Consider the following 26,585-nt stretch of genomic DNA (forward strand, 5'->3'; position numbering starts at 1 on the left):
CTTCCTCTGAGCTCCATAATTACCCATGGCATAACTTGGTAATTCTCTGATAGTGTCAAATAGATTTAAAATATATTATGTATAACATTTCTAATTTTCCTCATCTAATTTTTTGTGGAAGCTTCTATGATCCTAATGGTATTTTTTGCCACATGAGTGTTTAAAATTTTATGTACACCTAAGTATTTAATTTTTTGACTGAACTTCATGCCATGCCTATATGAATTATTTCCACTCCAGGCTATAAATATGTACCTAATTTTCTGGTTTGTTATGGATTCATTAAAAATATACTTAATTTCATGTGGAATTTATTTTGGAATAAAGGAGGAGGTGGACTTTGAGTTTTAAAAATTAACACCATGAGTGACACTATATTTTCCCCACTGATCAGTAATACTCTTTGTTGTTGTTCAGCTGCTCAGCCATGTACGACACTTTGTGAGCCCATGGACTGCAGCACACCAGGCTTCTCTGTACTTCACCATCTCCTGGAATTTGCTCGAATTCATGTCCATTGAGTCGATAGTGCCATCCAACCATCTCATCCTCTGTTGCTCCCTTCTTCTCCTGCCCTCAGTCTTTCCCAGGAAATCAATTTGAAGAGTTTTCTTTAGAATTGGAAAGTTCTTATTCCAGAAGTCATACTCAATATGATTGGTTGGAATTCTTAGTGAGAGACTTCAGCTCATCTCAGAAAGAATATACTAATAACCAGTCCCTTGGACTGCAAGGAGATCAAAACAGTCGATCCTAAAGGAAATCAATCCTGAATATACATTGGGAGGACTGATGCTGAAGCTGAAGCTCCCATACATTGGCTACCTGATGCCGGGAAAGATTGAAGGCAGGAGGAGAAGGGGATGACAGAGGACGAGATGATTGGATGGCATCACCTGAGTTTGAGCAAGCTCCAGGAGATAGTGAAGGACAGGGAAGCTTGGCGTTCTGCAGTCCATGGGGTTGCAAAGAGTCAAACATGACTGAGCAACTGAACAGCAACAACAAATCTGTCCAAAGTCCAAGTTGCTTCATGAGAGAGTAAACTCCTTGAATCAGGCTATATACAACAAAGTTTGGTTTGTCATCTGTAAGGGATATTAGAAAAGATATCTTAAAATTTAGTGGGAAGGCAATTTTACAGATAGCAAACAAGTTTATGTTGTATAACTACTTTTACTTCTTCTAATCTAAAGAACCTGTTTTTTTTTTTTTTTTTTTGAAATTTCTAGAACACCTCTCTAAACATTTATTTAATATATTAGTTTTGAGACCACTTAGAAAGATTCTCTTAGTGTGTGACCCTGTTGTGTGCATTTACAGAGGCTCCAAAGGGAAGTTCTTTCCTGTGGATCAGCTCTGTTTCTCTTTAGAATGGTAAGGCACCCTACCAAAGCTTTTGGCGCTAGCTAGCATGGTCTTCCACACAGGAGGAATATTTTTTCACACACACACATATGTGGCTTCAAGTCTTTAAATCTAATTTGCAACTTGTAATTTTGCCACTGATGTGTAAATATGGTCACTAAAAGAGTACAGTTTTTTGTTAAGTGCAGCAATACTGTCTGAGGGGTGAATCCATATCCGATATAAATGATGTCTCTCCAACAAAGCAGTTGTCTAGGAAACTGGTGACTAGAAAATGGCAAGTTTGAGCAAAATCAGTCCAAGGGCCTTAACTAAATCAGGTTTTAACCAAAGTATTGGTGCTGGTTGAGATATTTTTTGTGTGCAAGTAATAGAATACATCACTTAAGTATCTTAGCATTATTCCACAAAATAAGAAGCCTGGAAGGTAGAGTGAAGACTACTGTAGCAATTCCAAGCATTATGTCTTCACCCAAGTATGACAGCAAAGGAAGGGGGTGGGGAGAGCCTGCCTTCTGCATCTCTTCTTTTTTTTTTTTTTTTTTTTAATCAGAGGGGAAAATCTTTCCTAGATGTCTCCCAAAGGATATCCTTCTGTCTCATTGGTCAGCCTGGGTCATATAACCATTTCCATTAGGTATGAGTGGGAAAGCCAATTGCAGCCACGTTAGCAGACATCATGGACAAGAAGGGGTTAAATTTGTCCTCATCAGAAACAGATCCCTCAACCTAACATTTACAAAGGACTTTGCAGAGCTTTTCCACTTACCTTTTTCTTCTAATTTTCATGAACACACCTAGTGATGTAGACAGTTGGTGGTGATGGTAGTGGAGCGGAGAAGGGAAAGAGTTGGGGACTAATAGCAACTGGGTAGTGACTATTGTGGATGGTTCTATCTACAGGTGAAGGGACTGAGGCTCTACAAGGGAGCCCTGGGTTTAAGATAACATGAGTAGAAAGCAGTGACACTTCAATACGGACCATATCTAATGATATCAAGGAGGGTGATACCCATTAGTACTGAGTGCTTATTATATGCCAGCCATTGTACTATGTTACTTTGCAGTGGTTACTTTAATTCTCAATCCTATGAAAAAGGTGGTGCCTCTCTTTTATAGATAAGGAAATTGAGGCTCAAGGTCACACCTATAGTGAGTGAGGGTCTGTGATTAGAACTTCACTTCCGCTGACAGCATGAGTAATTCCTTACTCTTTACTGCTTTCCCATTTGAATTCCCATATTTTTTGAGAACTACTGCCTCTGAGCTAAGCTTTTTATGACTTAAGCTTCCTATTCTGTAAAATGAGATAATTCTACCTAATTTATAGGGCTCCCATGAGAAGTGAACGTGATAATCCATGAAAAGTAATTAACAAGGAGACAGTAGGCTGGCATTAATATTGTGTAATTTATCTGACTATGTTGAAATGCTCAATTATGTTTTTTACCTACCCTACTGGACTGCGAACATCCAGAATAACAGTTCTTAAAATTTTGGGGCTCAAGGGCTCCCTTTACACTCTTAAGAATTATTGTGGACCCCCTAAAGAGTTTTTGTGTTGTTATAACTCTCATTATTGCATTCAAATGGATACCGAGAAACTTTTGCCCCTTTAGCTCTCAGTGGTGATGCCATACAGATTATGCAACCTCTGGAAAACTTCTAGGTATATTTGTGAGCACATGAACGTGAAAAAGGAAAGAAAAAGGAATTATGAGGAAAGTAGTTTTGACTTTATTGGGACCCCACAGGGTACCTGGACCACACTTTGAGAACTGCGGCTCCAGCTTAAGCACTTCGTGAAGGAACCATCGGATCCCGCCGTTTGGCTAAGAAAACGCAGGGTCTGAGAGGAGTAAAAAATGAGAAGGCAGAGCCAAGCCGACATTTCACTCTCGCAGCATCGCCCCGCGGCAGTTACACTTTCTTAGCCATCGCTCGTTCCTCGGCGGCACCGCAGTTCTTACCGGCGCGCGACCCTCAGGACTCACCCGGCTCCGAGGCCCCTCCTCCCCTGCGCGCGCTCCTCCTGGCAACCGGCGTCCCGGGCGCCCAGAGACAGGCCCCGCCCCGCCGCCTCGTTTCCGGGTCCGGGCTCCCTTGGCAACCGCGGTTCGCAGCCTCGGTGTCACCCCGCCCACCCGCCTAGTCAGGCTAAACCATTCGTTTTAGGGCTCGCCACCGGGGGAGATGATGGAAACAGGGGGATTTCACAGACCGTCTATGCGCTACTCTGCTCCTGATTTTTCTACATAGTTTAAATTATACTCTTTTTTTTTTTTTTCTCTTCATATCGCTAACGGTCCCTGCGAGGGGTAGTGCCTCGTCTCTCCTGCCCGGTTCGAAGGCCCCCTTGGCCCAGGCCGGCCCTTGGGCGGGCCCGCCAGGGAGGCTCGCGGTCTGCGCGGCTCGGCGCAGAGGCGGGGCCGCGCGCCTGACGTAGCGCGCGGTGGGGGCGGGACTGTGCGACCGACGTAGCGCGGTGGGGGGTGGGACCGGGCTCAAGGGGCGGGGCGGCGGGCAAGATGGCGTTCGGCGAGTGATCTCCCCGGCTATCTCCATCTGCCTCTGAGACACCGAGTCCTGTCCCCGCTGCCGGCCTTCCTCCTCTCCCCCGCCCCCGGAGATCCCTTTCTTTCCCTTCCTCCTTCTGTTTCGCGGGGGTGGGGTCGGTGGGAGGGAGGGGAGGCGGGCCTCGTTCCTGGGACACCATGTCGGACTCTGAGGAGGAGAGCCTGGAACGGCAACTGAAAATCGTCGTGCTGGGGGACGGCACCTCCGGGAAGGTCAGTCCTCTGGTGCGCCCGCCGTGCCAGGCCTGCAAGGAATCCCGGCGCGGCCCCGGCGCCCTTCAAACCTCCTCCTCCTCCCCGTCCCCCCGGGCATCGCCTTATTTCCGCGAGTGCCGGGGCGTCTGGGCTCAGGCCCGCCAGGAGGTGGCTTGGGGCCCGACGCAAATTAGATGCTTGAAGTCCGACGAGAGCTGTCCAACTCCCTTAGGAAAAAAAGAAGTCATTTCCTAATCCCTGCCTGGATCGCGAACTCCTACTTCTCTTCAAGACCTGAGCCAGCATCGCCTCCCTGGGAAGCTTTCCAGCTTCTCGCCTCTGAGGACTAGCAAGGATCTGCCAAAACATCTTACCTGTTTTTCCTTTAGTCCAGGTCACACTTTGCGCCTTCCCCCCACCCCATTTACCGTTTCTGATGCCTCCGCTGCACTGGGAGCTCCCAAGAACTTGATTCTTGAATCAGGCTCCCTGGGTGAGAGAATTGGGGCTCCCATCTCTTGGGTCACTAGAGGGCAAATTGCTATCCCTATTTGTGCTTCATCTGTAGGATGGGTATGTTGATAGGGGTCGCTTCGGAGGGGTGAAGTGTGCGAATCCACAGGGAATGTAAACATCTACACGCAGCTTGCACACACGAAGTGCGCGCAGTAAACGTTAGTTGCTGTCTTAGAGCACCATACCTGTTCATCTCTGTTCCCCAGCACAGCACCTGTCAACACAAACATTCATTCAATAAATATCTCTCGAGCTCCTCTTGTGGCCTGGCTGCTGAGGGCAGGGCTGTTGGCATGACAGATGGCATCCTTGCCTTAAAATCTGTCCTGTGATGACAGTTGATTGAATAAAGTGAGTGCGAGAGCCAAGTCCCCTTTACCTCCGAGGCAGGGGTCTTTAACCCAGGGTTGTGGAGCTCCTGAAATGGAGTAAACATTGCCCCGGTCCTTGCTCTTTGAAGACCATCCGTAAGATCTTGAAGGATTCTGGATCCGCCCCGCCCCCCAAATAAAGAGCAGAGCCTCTGCCCAGGGAACCTTCACACCTGTCGCTTCTGTCAGTGGCGCCAGCGCTGTCCCTGGGCATACTGCTAAAGTTTGTCTCCTTTCTTCTCCCGTCCCTTTTCCCAACCAGAGGCTCCAGAAACGCAGGTTTATTATTGTTACCAGTGTTCAGTTTTCCACTCGATGTTTCCGTGTGCTTGGTGTAGTTTGCATCCTGGTTTCTGTGGTAACCACTGCTCAGTACGTCTTCCCTTGGCAGTGGGCACTGCACAGCTGTTCGCCTCTTTCGTGCTGAGATTTCAGTTCCTGGGGAAAGGTGTCATTCATAGGCAGAGTTTGGAGACTTCTGTTCATTTCTTTCTTGCCATCCATGATACTTTGATACTGATTTTTAGTCTTGAGAAACAATTCGATATGCTCTGATTACTGTTAAACATTTTGAGGAAGAAAAGAACGTGGGATCACTTTTCTTAGTCAAGTATTAATTATATTACTTTTTGTAAGTTTACAACAAGTTTTTGAGTGGATGAATTGTTTTAAATAAGTCAACATTGTTTCTAACACACAATAAAAACTTTAAGTTCTATTTTTATAGTTTTTCTCATCTGTATTTTCTTTTGAATGCCTTCTAATTTTTCACTTACTAAATTTTTTTAATCGTCAACTCATAAAAGTTTATTTTCTGTTTAAAATGATAATGACTATAATACTAATACACCTCAGAAAAAGACAAAAATTGTCCATTATCCTATATACTATCATAATTCTTTAAATTTTTGTTAATTTTTCCCCCATTCATCTGTTATCATGCATGTATTTCTTAATTGAAATTTGTTCATAACTTTCTACCTAGGTTTTTCATCTAGCTTGTCATGTATTGTCCTCTTTTTGCTAATTTAGTGTGAATAATTATTACTTTTCATATCTGTCTAAAATTCTGTCTGATGTGTGACAAAGTGTATTTTTTTTCATTCTATATTATGGAATTAGGAATATTATTCTGCTCCAAAGGATACTGGTGTTCTTTTAGTCTTTGTCATCTTGACTCATCTGTTTTAAAATTGTAAAGATTTTTTTTTCTCCCAGAAATTTCTGGATGCCAGCATCAGACATCTTCCCTTTTTTTTCATTGTTCATATATATCAAGCTGCTATTTTTTCCCATGCCATATTCAGTTTTCAGATTATTGGCAGCTACCAACATTCCCATTCTGTTTCTTTTACTGTCTTTTTCTTTTATGATTTCAGCCTCTCTTTCATTCTTACTTGTATCCTGATTTAACTTCTGTCCATTTTTTCTAGCATCAGTTTTTTTTTTTTTTTTTTGCTAGTTCTAATCAGGACATTTTTATACACCCTTACAAAAGCAATAGAGTGTTGCGATGACCACTAACAGTTTATGCAAGAGAAGTTTGGCACCTCCTTCCATTAATACATTTTTCTATTTTTTTTCCTGTTTTGATTCCTTTGATTCATACTTTGAGTTTTATTATATATTAAGATTTTTTTTTTGAGACAAAATATCCTCTTATGGTGTCTTTTCAGTATTAGTAAAGGTAGTATGTTTAAAAATTGTTAGCAAAAGTTGACCAAACCAAAAAAAAAAAACTATAAAGAATCAGAAAAAGAGTTACAGATTTGATAGATGGTTGCTCACTTCATAATTGTTTAAGAAAGATATTTCTACAATGATTTCTGAGAAATTATCATATGAGACAGATAGCATAATATCTAGATAATTGGAGAGGAAGTGCCTCTTTCCTGCTGATTCAGATGCTCCTCTTTAATTTTTGTAGTAAGATGTCTGGAGATGATGTAAGAACCCATTTTAATATTCGTTGTTCCTAAAAAAAAAAAAATATTCGTTGTTCCTAATGACCTACACTTTTGACAGATCATACTTTATTCCAGTTGAAAATTCTAGTTTTATATGTCTCAAAAGTGTGAGGGTAGGGCTTTCAAAATCCAAAAGTCCTATTTTTAGGAAAAGAAACTCTGCTGAAGTTACATGTGCCTTGAATTTCTCTTAGACTTATGTTTCAACCATCCATATAGTAAACATTTTGAAATATCTGTAATAGTATAAGTAGTGTTAATTATTTTTCTTTAGAACCCTTAGCTTCTTCATAGATAGTTTTGTGCTCTAAGTTAAATGAGTTCACTGGCATAAACAAGGCTAAATAAAAAAAAGGCTTTAAAAAGGAATGCTTACTTTTTTTTTCTTCTGATATCTCAGTTTTTATATTATCAAGGAAGCCAAATAAATTTTCATTTTGGTGTAGTAAATTTATTTCTCAGAATGTAGCAGAACATCTTTCTTATGGTGCTCAATATATATTTGACCAAATATTTTAGCAATTTCTTACAAATGCTGATTATTTAAATATTAAATGAATTGGAATTAGTGTGTGCAAATTGCCATTTATCTGAAAAATATGGTTCTTATGTCAAAGGAATTTTAGGATTTTTTGAAAGAAAGTTTGACCCAGTTCTCTTTTGCACTTATGTCATAATTATAATAAGCTATCTTGCAAATTTTAGGTTTCATTATTTTAGGAGTTGACATCTAATTTTACTTTTAAAATAAAAAAAGGGTTATTTTTCTTTAACTTTGAGAATCTGTCTTGAAGAGCAGAAAAGCTTCATGATGTTCCGTTTCTCTTCTTTTAGGGAATGTTTACAAATAAATAGTGCATTACCAATGTTTAAGGAGCTTTTGCGTTATTTCACTAGAATGATTAATTATTTGTTTGCATTGGTAAGAAATGGTACTGTAAAGAAACTCTAGAGTTTTGAATGTAACTTTGAATTATTATTTTACAAATGTAGATCTATATTGAATTATTTTAAAAATGTAGATATATGTTTGTTCTAGCTATATTCTTGAGACTGTTAAGCTTTCTAGTTCTTGAATGGAATATATTTATTTTTGCCTGCTTAATATTAATCTTACAAATTTCAACTTCTTAATTTAAAAGATACATATTATCAGTTCTATAGAATCATTTTCATTTGCCATTTTTAATGCAGAGAAAAATTAGACACGTTTCTTAGGGGGAAAAAAGAAATTGTATAAACAGGTTCTCCTTTCCTTAATTAGTTCTACTTCTTATTAGCTGAAGACACAAACTACTCAGATGTTTGACCTCAGAAATGAAACATCTGTGAAAGTTGTGTTGAACTGATATATAGGGACATATAAGATTCAGATCTTTAATCATGTTGTTTTAGTTTTCTCTGTTGATAAATAGAAATTCTAATTTCTAGCAAGGAATAGGAGGTTGACAGTCAGGAGATGTAAAGAGATTTAAAGAGATTTAGCTGATTAGTGTGTTGTTGCCACTGATAGCTGGTTGGCAAGTGAAATGTACCTGGTGGAATGAAAAGTCCCTCTTCCCCTTGTAATTGATTAGAACTGCTTAAAGTTACTTGTTGGTATAATCGGAGTATAAATATTAAGATTACTTAATAAGATATAGTAGTGATTTTGTTTACATTTCTAAAGCCAAAGACATTAATTTTGATATTCTGTGCATCAATTTTTTAGACCTCCTTAGTTACCTGTTTTGCTCAAGAAACTTTTGGGAAACAGTACAAACAAACTATGGGATTGGATTTCTTTTTGAGAAGAATAACATTGCCAGGTAAGAGACTAAAATGTCTTAACTTAGAAAGTTGTTCATATCTGACGATAAGAGACATAAGCAGAAGTGTGTAACATTTGGGTACTGTTTCATTGTGAAAATATATGTAATCAGTAAACGTGTGTTAGGGAGGTTCTTTCATCAGCATCTATCATGAAGACATACTGTCCATGTGTGTAAGGAAAAAGTTTATATACTCCCCACTCTACACTGTTTTTGACCGTTGCACATTTTTTGAGGATAAACAATAGTTGCTTATAAAATTCTAACCTTAAAAACAAAATCAAATGCCATATAATTATCAACAGATATTGTATAAACTAAATGTGAGAAGACTGGAAAGGATTATTTTTTTAAATGTTATTTTGATTAGCCTCTGCTTCAGTTTTTTGTTTGAGAGAAAGTTGGAACAGAAGTATAATGTAGCTATGGAACTTCTGTGCTCTAATATGTGAATGCTGTTTTATGCAAGGCAGCATGAAATTGCTGGCATTTAATAGACCACTAAAATTTAGGGTCCCTAGGCACTCATAAAAATACAGTTTGAGCATTCAAGATGTTTCAGTTCACCATGCAAAGAAACTATTTAGATGCCAGTTGCAGCACATTTTGTGGGAAATACAGGGAAATAATAACAAAAAAAGAGTGGTTTCTGTTTTAAGTTAGTTTCTGAACAATTGGGGCTTTAAAATGCTCTGTCCATTCACTTGTGCTTAAATTATGTGTTTAAAGTATTTTATTAAAAGCAGTCTGTCTTGATTGACTTCATAAACCAGTCCATCTCTCTGTCCTCTCTGAGGAAACACATTTGAATGAAAACAGTTGCAAGTGTAGTGTCAGATTCATATACTGGAACGTGACTGATATAGTGGGAAGGGGTTTAATAAATTCTAATATTATTGAAATATTTTAGTCTTTCAAATACTCCATCTATCAGACAACTCTATGAATGTTTTAGAACAGCTAATGAAAACTCTTGGTAATTGAAGGTATTCTGCATATCTCACTAGTAATATACTCTTATGTTTTGATGGTTGTTACTTGACTACCAATGAAAAATAAATAAGAAGAAGATATAGCTTCAGAAAAGAATTCCAATTATCCATTACTAAGTTATTGTTCAGAAAGAGGTTTAATGAGAAACATGTGTGTATTTTGTTTCATTTGTATTTTTGTATGTATTAAAAACTGAAAATCTTTTTATTGTTAGCTTATGCATAGGTTAATGCTGATATAATAGAATATTTACCCCAATCACTAGCAGAATACATGTAGAAATCAGATAATATATTTAGTGAAAACTTATTTCACAACAGTTTCTTCAGAGATGCCAGCTCTACACAGAGAACCTCAGTATGTATTTAATTACTATTTTATTTCAGTGCTAACTAGCAGAAGCACTAACTTTCTGTATTATGAATATTGTTTAATTTTTCTGATTTTTCAGTTCAAAGACTTAAGTAAAGGAGCAAGCACCTATTCAGACATTAAAGACATTTTAAGGCTGATTCTAAACATTTTATATGTGTAATACATGTTGATGATTTCTAGTTCTTTGCACAATACCAGCCAGTTTTGAATTTGGATGACTTTGTAAAAAGTGTTATTTTTGAAATCCAAATTTATAATATATTTTAGAGTAGAAAGTACTTAGGTTAAAGAAGTGACACTAGGAAGTGCATACTCTTATTGAATGTATATTTTAATTTTCCTGATTAAGCTTTTATTTTGATGGGCAGAGTTCCAGAAAAAACTTTTTTTTATATAAAAGCAGTTGGTTTTATTCTGTTTAGTGGATTTAAAATTATTATATAAATATTAGAAGGAAAAAGCTGTAGCTTGATTTGATATTAATAGGTATATTAAGAAATAAGATGAATAAAGGTTTATAGTATACCCTTTGTATAGTTTAATTCATTGTGCCCAGTGATTAATATTTGTATCATTTGCTGAATAATTATAGGCAGCATTATTAAATTTATGGTATAGCAGCACAGGAGGCAAATCTAGTATTTGTTAGTATTCTAGTGAGACGTCTATCCGTTCAGATCGTTAGAGGTGTAATACCTCCTGTCCATCTATTGACATTCTCTTCATGCAAGTTTTCAAGGTCATTACTTTGCAAATACTCATCCATGTTAGTATATTTCATGATCTGGTATGCTGTGTAGTCTGGATGCAACCACTGTGCAGATTTTACTGCTTAAAATAGTGTATCTGTTAGTCAGAGATTCTGCTGATAGAGCTTCTTAAGAGCGTTAGTCAAAATACTTTCAGGAAGCTTGTGGGTACAGTCCAGTAAACAGCGTTCTACTGTGAAAAGGATTTCTAAGTCTTTAGTACAAGAAGTGGGCAGACTTGTGTTTTTAGTTCCATCTTGACTATGCAGCACTTTAAGTAAGGTTAACCAAGGCACCAAGTGTACTTTTACAAGGTCACTGTTGAATCCTCTTGGTGGCTTTGATTCATACCAAAAGCAACTTACCTGTATTTTGTCACCTCATTTATTTTTTTTCTCTAGTTAAATGTCATTTCTTACAGAGGAGCAGTAGTAGCATTTTGCATTTAGGATTAGATTGCTGACAGTTTCCTCCTTAACATTCTTTATTAGTTAGAAATTTATTTTAATGGATTCTTGGTTTTTAAAATTTTTGCAATGTTGATTATTTGAAAATTCTTATATAGTTTTATAGGCTTGTCATTTTGAAAATATACTAGAAGACTTCATATGTTTTTGCTTGTTAGAACTAAAGGTAATATTAATTTGAATTCTGTATTATTTTGTTTCCCAAATAGGAGGAACTCTGATTTATTTTTATGTGTTAATAAGCCTAAAGTTCAAATGTGGAAGTTGAAAATACATTTTAGATACATGAAATAACCCTGAAGTTAATATCATTTGTTGAAGCTGTAACAAGAAAAGTTGTTTGTTTTTTGGTTAGCGTTGTATATTAGTGGCTTATTAGTAATACACAGCTGTTTTTATCTGAGGCACTAGAATGTGTATATTAAAGAAAAACAAGCCAAGAACAACAAATAGTATTTATTTGGAAAGGTATGGATTTAACAAATATTCCCTCAATGCAGGAATACAAGTCTTGAAATTATGTTGTCAGAATTTGAAAGTATGTATTTAGGATGATATTTCTAAAGTTATAGATAGGATAGGGTCTAAATATCAGAATGTAAAGGAAAAAAGCTTCATATTTCTTGATATGAAGTTAAGTTTATTGACCTTGAAGAAAATGGTATTAAATGCCCTTTATTAAGTGCTGCCTAAAAGCTTTAAAAAGTTAACACTGTTGAGGATTGGTTTTTGAAGTAAACATAACTAAAGAGTTTTGTTAGTAAAATGAATGGAGTACTGCCTGTTTATCTAGAGGCTCCTGAAACTATATGACATGCTTCTAGTGTCAACCAGCCCTTTCTCCCCTGCTTAATTTGAGACAGCATTGTAGGACAGTGAATTTTGAATTTAGATTTCTTAATTTTCTAGAACTTAATTTTCTTAATTAAATTTTCTTAAAATTTCTTAAACATTTAGCTTTTTAAGATACTGGCTTTATACAAGTTGTTGGGTGAGTCTTCGTCTGTGACGTTTTGGTTTTTGTATTTGTAGAGCTCTAAGAACACTTCAGTCATTACTCTGTGAGCTTTGAAAGTGTGTATATATGGGAAAGATGACGGGTGATAAACTTCAGTAGCTCTCATTAATGCTAATGGAAGTTCCTTATGTAAATCCTGCAGGTTGGCAGATGGAACAGAACTACATCCAGATAATGGAAAGATTGTAATACAGACCCTACAAAAGTTAGAGTTAAGGGTAAAAGTTGATTGGTTAATCTAGTGGTGTACTTTCTTTCCAGTTGCTAAGTTGAATGGTGTGACTAACGTTCTCCAATTTTAGTGTTTTGCATTGGTATAAAAATTCATATCTATATAACATTTTTTGGTTTGTTTTTGAAGTGAGACTGGTCTTTTGGTATCTAAGATTTTGAGTTTTCCTGATTTGCAAATCATTCAGAAAGATACATTTTTGGTGTGGGAGCTCATTTTGAAGGTGCTGATTGAGATTCTGTCCACCTTTGGAGAAAACAGCATAGTTTTATTAGGAGAAACAGTCTGAAATGTTAAATTACAAAGCATATTGAACTTGGTCTTTAAATTTTGTTGTTTAGTCACTAATTGCATTGATAATAGAGAAAAACGTCTTATAAATTTTTTATCAAGTAAATATTTTGCAAAATGGACAAAAGAATTTTAAAGATTGCCTTTTAGTAATTTAGAATGCTTTTATAATGTTTGTATGGGGAAGAGATTTGTTAAATCATCAAATAGATTTGCTCTATTTTATGAGTGCTTTGAAGCACATATTATAATTAGTTTCATGGAATGCTTTGAACAGATATAAATGCATCATAATAATTTGTGATATCCTGGGTATGTATCCTACATCAGTTCTGAATATGGCTGTGAAAATGTTTATATTTTCTAAGTTAAATTTGAAAACATGTAATTTTAAAATTATGTTCACTATTGTATATAGTAGCTGAACTTCAAATTTAAAACTTCATTCGAATTGAAACCTTGAGACCATTTTTGTAGTCTGTTGGTAACTTGTGAGTTTTATTTAGAACCTGTAGAGTTTAGAAGTTACAGCAAAATTCATTATATGCAATAAGGTAAAGTTCAATTTTAATTTTTAAATTATATATCTTACTCCACATTCAACTGCTTTATTGTTTTAGTCTCTGTATAAGAAAAAACATTTTAAGGTTTAAGTCGTTTGTGAATTAAAACTTTATGTATTTTCTTTTGTTTTGAAGGTGATTATAAATGTGGTTGCATGGAACTGGGGTAAAGTGTAAACCTAAATTCCCCACTATTCATCTCTTTTGACAGCATTATTTCACAATTCCAGTTATGTGAACATGCAGAATAAACATGCACATTAGGTTCAGAGTTTATCACTATGACTTAATGTTCTTTGAAACCGTATTCAGTTGTTATATTGTTCCTGTTTTTCTTATTTTTATATTCCGTTTTATATTCTAGGAAGCTTGAATGTTACTCTTCAAGTCTGGGACATAGGAGGGCAGACAATAGGAGGCAAGATGTTGGATAAATATATCTATGGAGCACAGGTATGAAATTAATTCTATGATTATTCCTATACTGAATATACTCCCCTTACAAGCACATAGGCAGGTACATACACACACACATGCTCTTTCTACCTTGATTTTTATATCGTATGTAGGGAGACTGATTTTACATTTGTGCTAATCCTTTGATTTCATCCTCCCCCAAAGTCGTGTTTAGAATGATTTGGGTCAGGGAACTGGGTAAATCTTAATAGCTTTCATATGCTAGTTGTATACTAATATTACTGTCAGAAGTTTAATATATGTAGTAATAAATGATATTTTGATATTTAGTAACTGATTTTGGCCATATTCACCACTTACAGAATATATGAATAGAATGAAAATTACTAGACAGGAAAATTTAATTTCGTTTTAAATTGTAAGGACAAAAAGCATATATATGTATATATTTTCTGTGCTATGAATTAGTTTATTAAATATTTATAAGTGTTCAAATTTAATAGATATATTGTATCAGAAAACTAAGTATAACTAATTATATATATGAAGCACATACAGTTTTTTAACATGATAGTCGTATGTAGTGTCTTTTCAGAAGAAAGTCTGTGTAGAGAAAAACTACTTGAATAATTATATAACAAAAATTCTTTGGCAACATGAGCTTATATAGATATGTAGATTTTAAAATTAAATTATGCTAATAGAAAATATACATAGTAGTAATTAATGTACTTAATTATTGATATGCTGTTTTTTTTACTTTTTCCTTCACTTTGAGTTAGTTTGTATCTTTCATATCATCATGAGGTATTGGGGGGTAATAGTCATGAGTCTCATTTAGTTCTTTGTTGGAGGTTGATGCTTTAAGTGGAGAATCATAACTTGGTTATGTGGAACTGTGTTGCTCATAAAAAAATGAATCTAGAAAATGAAGGCAGAGTATTAAGCACTCTTCTATATGAAGTTTGATGTTTAACAAATACCATTGCCTTAATTTTGGATGGAAAATAGATTCTGAGTTATTTTCTAAAATATGCAGAGAAGGCTGAGGCTCACATGGTTCTTGATCATGTCTGAAGGCCCTCGAGCTGTGAGTTTGCATTGTCGATATATAGATTAGGCTTTTAGGACTCCTCTTCGCCTTTTCTACATATTCTTTGTCTCCTGAAAGAAGTTTCACCTGTGACCATATGACTTAATATTTTATGCTTGTTCATTTTCCTCTTAAAAAATATGTCTCAAGTTTTTGTGTCTGGCTTTTTTATTGTTGTTTCTTTCTGTTTTAAACTGATTATGTTTAAAGTAGATAGTAAGGTAAAGAAAAATTATTGGGCAGAGGTTTGTGGAAAGCCACAGTCCTTGTTTCATTCACCTAGTTGGTAAAATAGGATTTGAAAATGAGTTTCTTTTCTCTTTGCTCCATTAAAATCTATCTACATGGATACATATTTGATTTTAAAAAATGAGAACTAGATTAGTCAAGCTTCTAATGATATTTGACTCTGAATGTAAAAGAATAACTTTTTATGGTTCATAGATATATCTAGAGTTAGTGGTGAATGGGAAATTTTTAATATATCTCAGAGTAAATAATACAACATTCAATTAATAAATTTTTTTTCATTTAAAAATTAGGGGAATATAATGTGTGTGGATTAGACTCTCTTAATTTTACCTTACTCCACATCACTTAAAAATTTGATATATTTAGTGTTGGTTAAAATTTATCAAATTTGTTATTTGATTTATAGGAATTTAAAGTTTATTAATATTATAAAATTATTATATAAAATTAATATTGGTATGAAATTCACATAGTATAAAAACAAACATTTTCAAAGTGTATAATCAGTGATATTTAGTACATTTACAATGCTGTGTGACCATCCTCTCAAATCTTTATAGTTCTTTACAGTGTGTGTTTTATGCTATTATGTAGCTGCTTACAGTCAGCAGACATTAATGGGCAAATTTGTAGAAATTTTTAAAACTTCCATTATCTTTGAGAATAGTTGAGTTTAGTAAAAATGTCTGTATTCATTTCTAATGTAATTCGTATTTTGGGAGAAAGCGAATGTCACATGAGATTTCTATTTTGAAGGTAGTTGTTGATTTTCCTTTTTGACAGTGCCTTACATTGTTTATATATTATAATCTCTGTAAAGCATATACCTTGTTTTATTAAAACAATGCAGTAAAGTATTTCTAGGAAGTACATGAACATTTTCATGAAATCATTCCAGGAAAGTAGGAATTCTGACATGATAAAATGAATTGTCATCAATTTTTTCTGCTTTCTAGAGATCCTAAGTTAAATGCTATGTAAAAATGCAATAAAGTACAGTAGTTTCTTTTGTTAAAACATATGTAAACTTTTTTACCCAGACCAGAGAAGCTCTGATTACAGTTCTCTACTATAAATTGGGGGAAATGTTACTTTTAAAAACAATGCTTTCATAAACATTTTAATAGTGTTTAATAATGTTATATAATTATATAACTATTCTTCAAAGTAGATTTGTGTCTAGAATCGTTGTAGATGCTGTATATTGCCCATCTAATGAATACTTCAGATTTTTGTGCACATGCTGTAGGGTAGAAATCTTTGAGAAATGTTTTGACAAGCTGTTTTGAGGACATTGGTATAATGTATTATTTAGGGTTTTGTTCTAGGTTCTGTAACTTATGTAATGTGTATGGAAAGAATTATACATAATTGGGCTATTAAGCTATGAATCTGTTTTTTTTAAAGCATTTCTTATCATCCAGGAAGAAGTTTGTTTGTAGGCTAGGAATTAACTTATAGTCAAATCAAACTGATTGTTTTACCTTCTTCACTTTTTACTGTCTTTACTTTTTCTCAACCAGTAGCACTGAATTTTAGTGATAGTGTGTTGAATAGTGTTGGTTAAAACAAAATCGAATTGATATCTAAGAAAGAACTCGTGAGGTATTTTGTCAAAAACTAGTTCTAAGAATTGAAGTATGTCCCAGTTAAATTCCCTGATTTTAAATTAACTTAAAATTTTCTAGGAGTTGTCAGAAAGATATTATAGGCTATTTTTCATAGTGGTTGCAAGCAAACACACAGCACATAGTGTTTAGTGCCCTGTAACCTGTGGCTAACAGAGGCTAATAACAAACCTCAGAGAAGGACTGGATGTTTCGTTTTTGTAGCTCTTTCCGCCCTGGAATCTAAGTGGTTTGCAAACACTGCTCTACTGAGTATAAACTCAATGAAGTGTAGTCGTTTGTGAGGTAGAACATAACTGCTATTGTGTGCCGGTGCCCCACGCAGATGAGCTACCTTCTTAAGCACCGACAGAAGGACGTGGTGCTTGTGTGACAGCTGGGGGGACAGGCGACCTCCAAGGTGGGCTCCCTGAGACTCTGCTGTCTTGTGCTTTGAATTTTGTTTTAGTTGGATGTTTGCCAGCTTGTAACTGATTATATTTACAGTCCTCTCGCGTTAGTGTTCCGTCTTACAGCTTGTACTTATACAGTAAAATGTATGTTGTTATGACTAGTATAATCTATATGATTTAACTCATTTCTATATTTAATTAAAATCTAAAGTAGATTATTTGTTGTACAAATAAGCAAGAAAAAATACCTGTGTTTTGGGAATGAGGAACCTTTCATTAAGTTGTATGTATTGTATCTATTAAATTTTAGAACTAAGTTTTAAAATACCCTTAATACTGGTAAGTGCTGCCACAGTGTCTGTTACTTCAAGACTGCTATTGGTTATTCCTTTGAAAATGGTGTCCATTTGATTTACTGACTAATCATACTTATTTGGTATAGTGATAAGTGAAGCAGATGAAAACAAAGTGCTAGCTAATATTATGTAGTTATCTACTAAAAGTCTTAAGGTTTATAAAGAGAAGAGTTTTTTTTTTTTTTTTTTGACAATGGTGAAGTTAAGATAGAGGAAAATAGAGGAAATTTTTATGAAGAGTTTATTAAGATGTAGAAGGATTGCTTAAACTGAAGAGTCTGATTTCCTAAAGTCATGGCAGAAAGATTTGGAAAGAAGAGGAGCATTTGGAGGGTAAATTAGGAAGAGGAAGCACAGGGCAGGATAGGGATGAAGACATACATAGCAGAAGGATCAGTGGTGGATAGATGTTTGATAGAAGAGAGTATCAGGGACATGAGACATGGTGGTGGGTTTAGATGGCTGCAAGGTTGCCAAGAGACAGTTATTTCCAGCAGTTCCCTGGAGATTCTTCTCAGACTTCAGTTGTTGCCGAAATGTGTTGCATTTCTGAGGGAGTTGTACTTTCTGATAGTTTTCTGGAAAAAGGCTGGATTGATTGATGTGGTGAGAGACTCGGGGCTTTGAGGTGCTTGTATTATAGGCTCCCAAAGAGGTGAGTACTTAGAGGTCTGGCTTTGGTGTGCTGAAGCTGGTGGGTAGAAGCTCTGGGAGTCTGTAGCAGCTTGTATCAGTTTTGGCAGTTTGTGTGTTTCAAAGAATTGGTTCATTTCATCTGTGTTTTCAAATTTTTGGCCATGAAGTTGTTCATATTATTCCTTCATTATTCTTTTAATGTCTATGGGAATCAGTCATGACCCCTCATTAATTTGTGTCTCTTTCTCAGTCTCTCTCTCTCTCTTTTTGGTTAGCCTGGCTAGAGGTTATCAACTTTTGCTTTTGTTAATTTTCTCTATTGTTTTCATCTTTTCAATTTCATTGATCTCTGCTCTAATTTTTATATTTTTTCTTCGGTTTGCACTGTTTAAATTCCTCTTTTCTCTTAGTTTCCTAAAGTGGAAGCTTAGATTTTTGATGTTTCTTCTCGTGATATATATGTCACAAGATATATGTATCACGTTCAGTGCTCTATATTTTCTTCTAAGCACTGTTTTTGCTGTATCTTCAAGTTTTGATAAGTTGTATTTTATGTAAGATATTTTAAGCATCTCCTGGGACTTCTTTTTTTTGACCCATGTGTTATTTAGAAGTATGTTTAATTTCCAAATAATTTGAGTTTTCCCAGCTATCTTTCTATTATTGATTTCTAGTTTAATTCCATTGTAATCTAAGAACATGCTTGGTATGATTTCTATTCTTATAAATTTTGTTAAGTATGTTTTATGGCCTAGAATGTGAATGTTTGATGAATGTTTCATATAAACTTGAGAAGAGTATACATTTTAATGCTGTTGGATGGACTGTTTTATAAATGACGAGATTAGATAAAGCTGATTGTTAGTGTTGTTCAGGTCAACTTTCTGACTTTCTGCTCGCTTGGTGTATCAATGAATGAAAAAGAGGTATTGGTATCTCCAACTGTACTAATGGATCTGTGGGTTTTGAATTCCATACAGTTCTGTCAGTTTTGGCCTCCATATTTTGATATTCTGTTGTTAAGTGTATATACACAAAGGATTATTATGTCTTCTTGGAGAATTAACCCCTTTATCATTACGCCGATCTTTATACCTCATGATTTCCCGTATTCTGAGGTCTGCTTTGTCTGAAATTTATATAGCTACTGCAGCTTTCTTTTTGCTAGTGTTACATGATGTTTCTTTATCCCTTAACTTTTAACCTGTATCTCTATATTTAAAGTGTGTTTCCTGTAGGCAACATACAGTTGAGTCTTGGTTTTTTGGAGTTTGTGTCTTGCAGCTCTTTCAAATGCAGCCTTCTACTCATACTGGAGGCCTTTTGGTGTGTGGTGAAGTATGGAGGAGGGGAAACATTCTCTGCTCTTATGATTAAGTCACAGCCTTGTGTGACTTAAGCGTTTGTGTCCTTGAAAACGTCTTTTAATTGGTAGATTTAGACCGTTCACATTAAAGTGTTGATTGACATAGTTGAGTTCATAGCTTCCATGTTTGTCTTCTGACCTTGTGCTTGTTCCCCTCCCCTCCTTTCTCTTTCTGTCTTTTCTCGTTTTAGTTGAAGCATTTTATCTCTTCTCTTAGCCCATCAATTATACTTAAGCATTCTTTTTAAAGTAATTGCTCTAGAGTTTACATATGCATTTTAAACTAATCTAAGTCCACTTTCATACAATATTACATTGCTTCCTGTGCAGTCCATAAAATACTTCATAGAAGACTATTCTCAGTTCATCTCTCCTGTCCCTGATGACATCAGTGTCTTTCATTTCATATGCTATAATATAATCACTCAATACATTATTACTGTTGTTAAATAGTTACATTTTAGATTAATTAACAATAAGACAAGTAAATGATTTTATTTTACCTTTTCTTGTTCCTTTTCTGATATGCTTCCTTTCTTTATATGGAACTGAGTTTCTGATGTGTATCATTTCCTTCTTCTTGAAGAACCTCTTTTAACATTTCTTCCTAGGCAAGTCTTTTGGCTGTGAATTCTCTCAATTTTTGTCTAAGTCTTTTTTCTTCCTTAGTTATGAAAGATAATCTTATATTTGAAATTTTAGATTTGTCCTTTTTTTCCTTTCAGTGCTTTAAATATTTCACTTCATTCTTCCCTTACTTGTGTGGTTTCAGATGAGAAATTCTGTATAATTCTTATCCTTGTTCTTCTACAGATAGGGTATCCCCTCGTTCCCCTCAGCTTCCACCTTCTACCTTTTCTCAAGATTTTCTCTTTGTTTTTTGTTTTATGGAGTCTTAAGTATATGATGTGCCTAGGTGTAGATATTTTTGTATTTATACAACTTGGTGTTTTCTGAGTTTCTTGGATCTGTGGTTTTGTGTCTAATTAATTTTGGCAATTTCTTGGCTATTATTACTTCAAATATTTCTTAAGTTCCATCTTCTCTTTCTGATATTCTAGTCCCATGTATGATACACATTCAGAGTTGTCCCACAGTTCTTTGATATTCTATTTTCTTCATTCTTTTTTCTCTTTTCATTTTAGTTTTGTTAGTTTCTGTTATGTTCAAATCTGTTGATTCTTTCCCAGGTTGTGTCTAGTCTACTGATGAGCCCATCAGTGGTCTTATTTCTGTTATAGTATTTTTGATATCTGGCATTTCCTTTTAATTATTCTTTAGAGTTTCCATCTCTTTGTGTACTTTACTCACCTGTTCTTTCATGTTTTCTATCTTTTCCATTAGAGTCTTTAAAATATTATTGACAATTATTTTAAATTCCTGGTCTGATCATCCCGAAATCTGTCTCATGTTTGACTCGGGTTCTAATGCTTGCTTTTCTCTTCAAACTGCCTTTTAGTATGCCTTCTAATTTTTTGTTGAAAACTAGATAAGATGTATGGAGTATTCAGTTCAGTTCAGTCGATCAGTCGTGTCTGACTCTTTGCGACCCCATGGACTGCAGCACGCCAAGCTTCCCCGTGCATCACCAACTCCTGGAGCTTCCTCAAACTCATGTCCATCGAGTCAGTGATGCTGTCCAACCATCTCATCCTCTGTCATCCCCTTCTCCTTCTGCCTTCAATCTTTCCCAGCATCAGGGGCTTTTCCAATGAGTCAGTTCTTTGTATCCGGTGGCCAGAGTATTGGAGTTTCAGCTTCAGCATCAGTCCTTCCAATGAATATTCAGGACTGATTTCCTTTAGGATGGACTGGTTGGATCTCCTTGCAGTCCAAGGGACTCTCAAGAGTCTTCTCCAACACCACAGTTCAAAAGTATCAGTTCCTTGGCACTCAGCTTTCTTTATGGTCCAACTCTCACATCCATACATGACTACTGGGAAAATCATAGCTTTGACTAGACAGACCTCTGTAGATAAAGTAATGTCTCTGCTTTTTAATATGCTGTCTAACTTTGTTATACCTTTTCTTCCAAGGAGCAAGCTTCTTTTAATTTCATGGCTGCTGTCATCATCTGCAGTGATTTTGGAGGCCAAGAAAGTAAAGTCTGTCACTGTTTCCATTGTCTCCCCATCTCTTTGCCATGAAGTGATGGGACCGGATGCCATGATCTTCGTTTTTTTGAATGTTGAGTTTTAAGCCAGCTTTTTCGCTCTCCTCTTTCACTTTCTTTTTTTTTTTCCTCTTTCACTTTCATCAAGAGGCTCTTTAGTTCCTCTTCATTTTCTGCCATAAGGGTGGTATCATCTGCATATCTGAGGTTATTGATACTTGACCTGGCAATCTTGATTCAGCTTGTGCTTCATTTAGCCCAACATTTTGCATGATGTATTCTGCATATAAGTTAAATAAGCAAGGTGACAATATATAGCCTTGATGTACTCCTTTCCCCATTTGGAACCAGTCTGTTGTTCCATGTCCAGTTCTAACTGTTGCTTCTTGACCTGCATACACATTTCTCAGGAGTCAGGTAAGGTGGTCTGGTATTCCCATCTCTTTCAGAATTTTCCACAGTTTGTTGTGATCCACACAGTCAAAGGCTTTGGCATAGTTAATAAAGCAGAAGTAGGTTTTTTTCTGGAATTCTCTTGCTTTTTCTGTGATCTGACAGATGTTGGCAATTTGATTTCTGGTTCCTCTGCCTTTTCTAAATCCAGCTTGAACATCTGGAAGTTCTCAGTTCACATACTGTTGAAGCCGAGCTTGGAGAATTTTGAGCATTACTTTGCTAGCATGTGAGTTGAGTACAATTGTGTGGTAGTTTGAACGAACATTCTTTGGGATTGCCTTTCTTTGGGATAAGAGTTCAAATAAATAGCCTTTTAGTAATTTGAGGCTTTATCTTAATTTGGCCAGGAGTTGGTCTGTATTGAATGCTTACTGAAGCTTTAAATGCCAGAGACATTAAATTCTTTTAGTGTCCTTTTTTTCCTTCCCCCGTCTTTTTGTACATCTTGAATTCTTCCTTAGTTGGAGTTTGTATCTTGCAGTTCTTTCAGATGTAATCTTCCACTCTTATCCTGGAGCCCTATTGATATGTGGTGAAGTATGGAGGGAGGGAAACATTCTGTACTCTTATGATTAAGTCACAGCCTTGTGTGACTTAAGAATTTGTGTCCTTGGGCTGTGACCTATGAAAAGGTATCTTTTAGCTTTTCTCATTTATGTGAGATAGGTGGGCTAGAAGGGGCTGAAGTTGGAAAGTGCTTGTGCTAGAAGACTCTGATTAAGCTTTTTTCCTGGAGAGTGTGCGTTTTTTGGGACAATGCTCTGGGCATATTTTACAGTGGTTACTTTCTTTTTCCTTCTACCAGAGCTGTGAGGGTATTTTTCTTGATTCTTCACCGGTAGGTAAAACCCATGGAAGTATGAGGGTATCCCAAAAACTATGTCTCCCAGGAGTTTCTGATCCTCAGGCTAGACCATGACCAGCCTTCAGCAGTTTGTCAAAATTACCGTATAAGTATTTCTACTATTTACTGGTTCTAGTGACTTTTGTTCCAGGTAAGCAGGTTTTTGATGGTGACTCTCTGGATTCACTTCTCTTTCTCCAGATTTCAGGATGTCAGTTTGCCCTACAAACTCAGCTCTCCGTTTTTTCCAAAAAAAGTCTTTGATTTTCTGTTTGTCCAGCTTTTTTCTTAATGTAAGGACAAATGTGATGACTTCCAAACTCTTTACATGTCTGAACTCAAACCTAAAGTCCTAGAACTTCTTTTGCTTTACTGTCTTTGGCTTTCTCATTTTCCTTTCTCAGTTTTTCACCACATTGTTGTAATTCAAAACCGGTGCAGAGTTGTCATGTTAGTAGCAAAGATAAGAGTCATAATTTTTCGTTAGTGACTGAAAAAGGAATATATGAACCGATAGATATTTGGGTTGCTAGATTAATGGAAAGGTGTTTATTTTTCTATCTTTCTTATGAGTCCTGGACCAATTAATAGGTATTGCTGATTGGAGAATATTGGGATACATCAGTTTAGAAGAGAAATTGGCAAACTTCCTTAAGGAACTAGATAGAAAATATTTTAGGTTTTACAGGTCAGACTTTCTTTGTTGTGGCTACACAACTCTGCCATCATAGTACAAAAGCAGCCATTGATAAAACTTAAACAAGTGAGTGTGACTATGCTTCAATAAAACTTTATTTGCAAATATAGGCTATGAGCTGAATTTGACCTTGGGGCCATAGTTTACCAACTCCTAGTCTAGATCAGTTATAGTTTTATTCTTTGGCTCTGGTCTAGTACAGATTATCAAAAGATGCTGGCCATGTTTTATTTGCATATATTCTATTATGTTCAGATATTGACCCAGAAGAGTTCTAAAAATGCCCAGGTTTAAGAGGCACCATAGGTCAAAATCACTGCAGATGGTGACTGCAGCCATGAAATTAAAAGATGCTTGCTCCTTGGAAGGAAAGCTGACAAATGTAGTCAGTGTGTTAAAAAGCAGAGACATCACTTTGCTGACAAAGGTCCATACAGTCAAAGCTATGGTTTTTCCAGTAGTCACGTACAGATGTGAGAGTTGGACCGTAAAGAAGGCTGAATACCAAAGAATTGATGCTTTCAAATTGTGGTGTTGGAGAAGACTCTTGAGGGTCCCCTGGACTGCAAGTATATCAAACCAGTCAATTGTAAAGGAAATCAGCCCTGAATATTCGTTGGAAAGACTGATGCTGAAGCTGAAGCTCCCGAAGTTTGGCCACCTAAGGTGAAGAGCATTTCATTGGAAAAGAGCCTGACACTGGGAAAGCTTGGGGACAAGAGGAGAAGGGGGCCACAGAGTATGAGATGGTTAGATGGCATCACCTACTCTATAGACATGAATTTGAGAAAACTCGGGGAGATAGTGAAGGGCAGGGAAGCCTGGTGTGCTTTAGTTCATGGGGTCCCAAAGAGTTGGACTTAGTGACTGTACAACAAATAGGTCAAAGCTCAGTTTATGAGAGTGAAAGCTACCTCAAAGTTACCTTGAAAATGATTCATATTCATTCAGAATAATAATAAAAAAAGTTCCCAGTGATTGTGTAGTATCTTATTTTTAAAATAAGTCTGTTTTTATTACTTCACTTAATCATGACAGGTATTATAAAGGTGGACGACAGAAGCATTCCCCAAGATCAGTAGATGCTAGTAGGGCCAGGACTATAATCCAAAGCTGATCTGACTTCCAGGGCAGAGCTCTTTAAGTATAATACATTGTATCACTCATGTCAACTGAAGGTGGAGTCAGTGGATTGAGTAGTAGCTTTGTTCAGAGGCTGTTTCTGGGACGTTATTTTTAATAAGAAAAGTGGAATTATGCTTATTGTTTCAAATAATTCTGTGCTGAACATTATTTCAAAGCATTTAGGAATATAGAAATAGGTTTGTAAATTAGTAAAATAAATCAGACACATGATTTTGCATAAAGATTATAGAGTCATTAAACTGAAAAAGGATCATAGAGAGTGTTTAGGCAAATAACCTGAGACCCAGAGAAGCTAAGTGACTTGGGGGAGCCAATGTAGTTTAACGAATGAGTATGCAATATATGTAAATTAAGCCTTCATGCTGTATGCCTTACACTTGTACAGTGATGTATGTCAACTATTTGATGATAAAACTGGGGGAAAAAGGAGCACAGTACTGCAAGGTCACAATGGTAGTGAGCTAGGTCTGGATTGGAAGAGTCTGCTGTTAAATTTTTAGGAATTTTTTTGAGCCGATTGTTGAATACATTAGTGATTACAAAATATATATATATATATATAAACTCATGAATTATATTAAAAACAAAGATTTATATGATCAAAATGTATCACTTATTGATTATTTTACTATATATTTCTGTTGTTTGTGCCCTTAATGTTATTTATATCTAGTGTATCAAGTGTACCTGTATAGTGGAAATGCTGTGTGGTGATATCCTACCCAGCTCTGTTTGGTGAAGTGACATTGATAGATTTTAAATGACCACAGGAGAGTATGTAACTACATAGTGTAACTACAGAAATTGGCAAATGCTACAAATAACCCTCTCTCATCCTTTCTTCTCCTTACCATGCCTCAAGCTGGTTAATTAATATTTACCAGCATACCATTGCTGATGAGTTTTGTGTTATATACTTGTCTGTTTGTCTGGCTTTGTTGCAGGGCTGTGAGTCCTTGAAGCTGGAATTTATGTCCCTAGTACCCAGCACAGTGCCTTGCATATAGCTGACTGACAAATGTTTATAGAGTAAATGAGTGGACTTTATATTCAGTCCTTGATTCAAATTCTGGCTCCCTGTGACCTTGTGTTTATTAGTGAAAATGAGGATAATACCAGTCTTGCATGATTTTTTGTGAGGAGGAATGAAAAGATCCAGATATCTTTCTGGTACATAATAGGTGTAAGAAGTTGTCAACATTTATGATTATAACTTAAGAAGAAGGAGACATAAATGCCATTAGGGCCCAGACTTATATATGCAGAGCTTTGTATTAAGTGTTTGACCACAAATTGGATGAGAATCAAGAATGTAGCAGTGTTATTTTTGTGTGTGTACATACTTCTTCTCCTTCCCACACAAAATAATGGGATGTATTAAAAGGAATATGATATATAAGAGACAGGAAGCAATCCCTCTGTTATATTTGGCTTTGTTCAGACTCTTATTACAGTACCATGTCCAGTTTTACATTGCTCATTTTAAAGAGGATGTCAAAAAACTATATGTAGCATGCCTTGGGAAGAACCAACAACTATGATTAAAAGGATAGAAAATAGGTCCTTTGAGGCAAGTTTAAGGAATTGAGTTTGTTTATTCTGGAAAGAAGATGGTGAAGGAGTTACTTAACTATCTTCAAGTACATGAAGGGTTATTATAAGGAGGATACTGTCATGTTGTTCTCCTAATGCACAGA

At 35.9% G+C, this 26,585-nt stretch overlaps 1 protein-coding gene across 2 annotated transcripts in view; it reads left to right on the forward strand.

The window, feature by feature from the left end:
* The first annotated feature begins 3,874 nt into the window (after positions 1 to 3,874).
* RAB28 (RAB28, member RAS oncogene family) overlaps positions 3,875 to 26,585 on the forward strand; it is an 89,258-nt gene continuing 66,547 nt past the window's right edge. The window contains exons 1-3 of one of the 2 annotated variants that reach the window (XM_043906178.1): positions 3,875 to 4,157; positions 8,705 to 8,801; positions 13,857 to 13,945. In XM_043906178.1, coding sequence (XP_043762113.1) covers positions 4,083 to 4,157; positions 8,705 to 8,801; positions 13,857 to 13,945 — 261 coding nt within the window. In that variant the 5' untranslated portion in view covers positions 3,875 to 4,082. The remainder of the gene's footprint in view (positions 4,158 to 8,704; positions 8,802 to 13,856; positions 13,946 to 26,585) is intronic. The other variant, XM_043906177.1, reaches the window with a different exon arrangement.

This window comes from Cervus elaphus, chromosome 6 (assembly GCF_910594005.1).
Source record: "Cervus elaphus chromosome 6, mCerEla1.1, whole genome shotgun sequence".
Taxonomy (NCBI): Eukaryota; Metazoa; Chordata; class Mammalia; order Artiodactyla; family Cervidae; genus Cervus; species Cervus elaphus.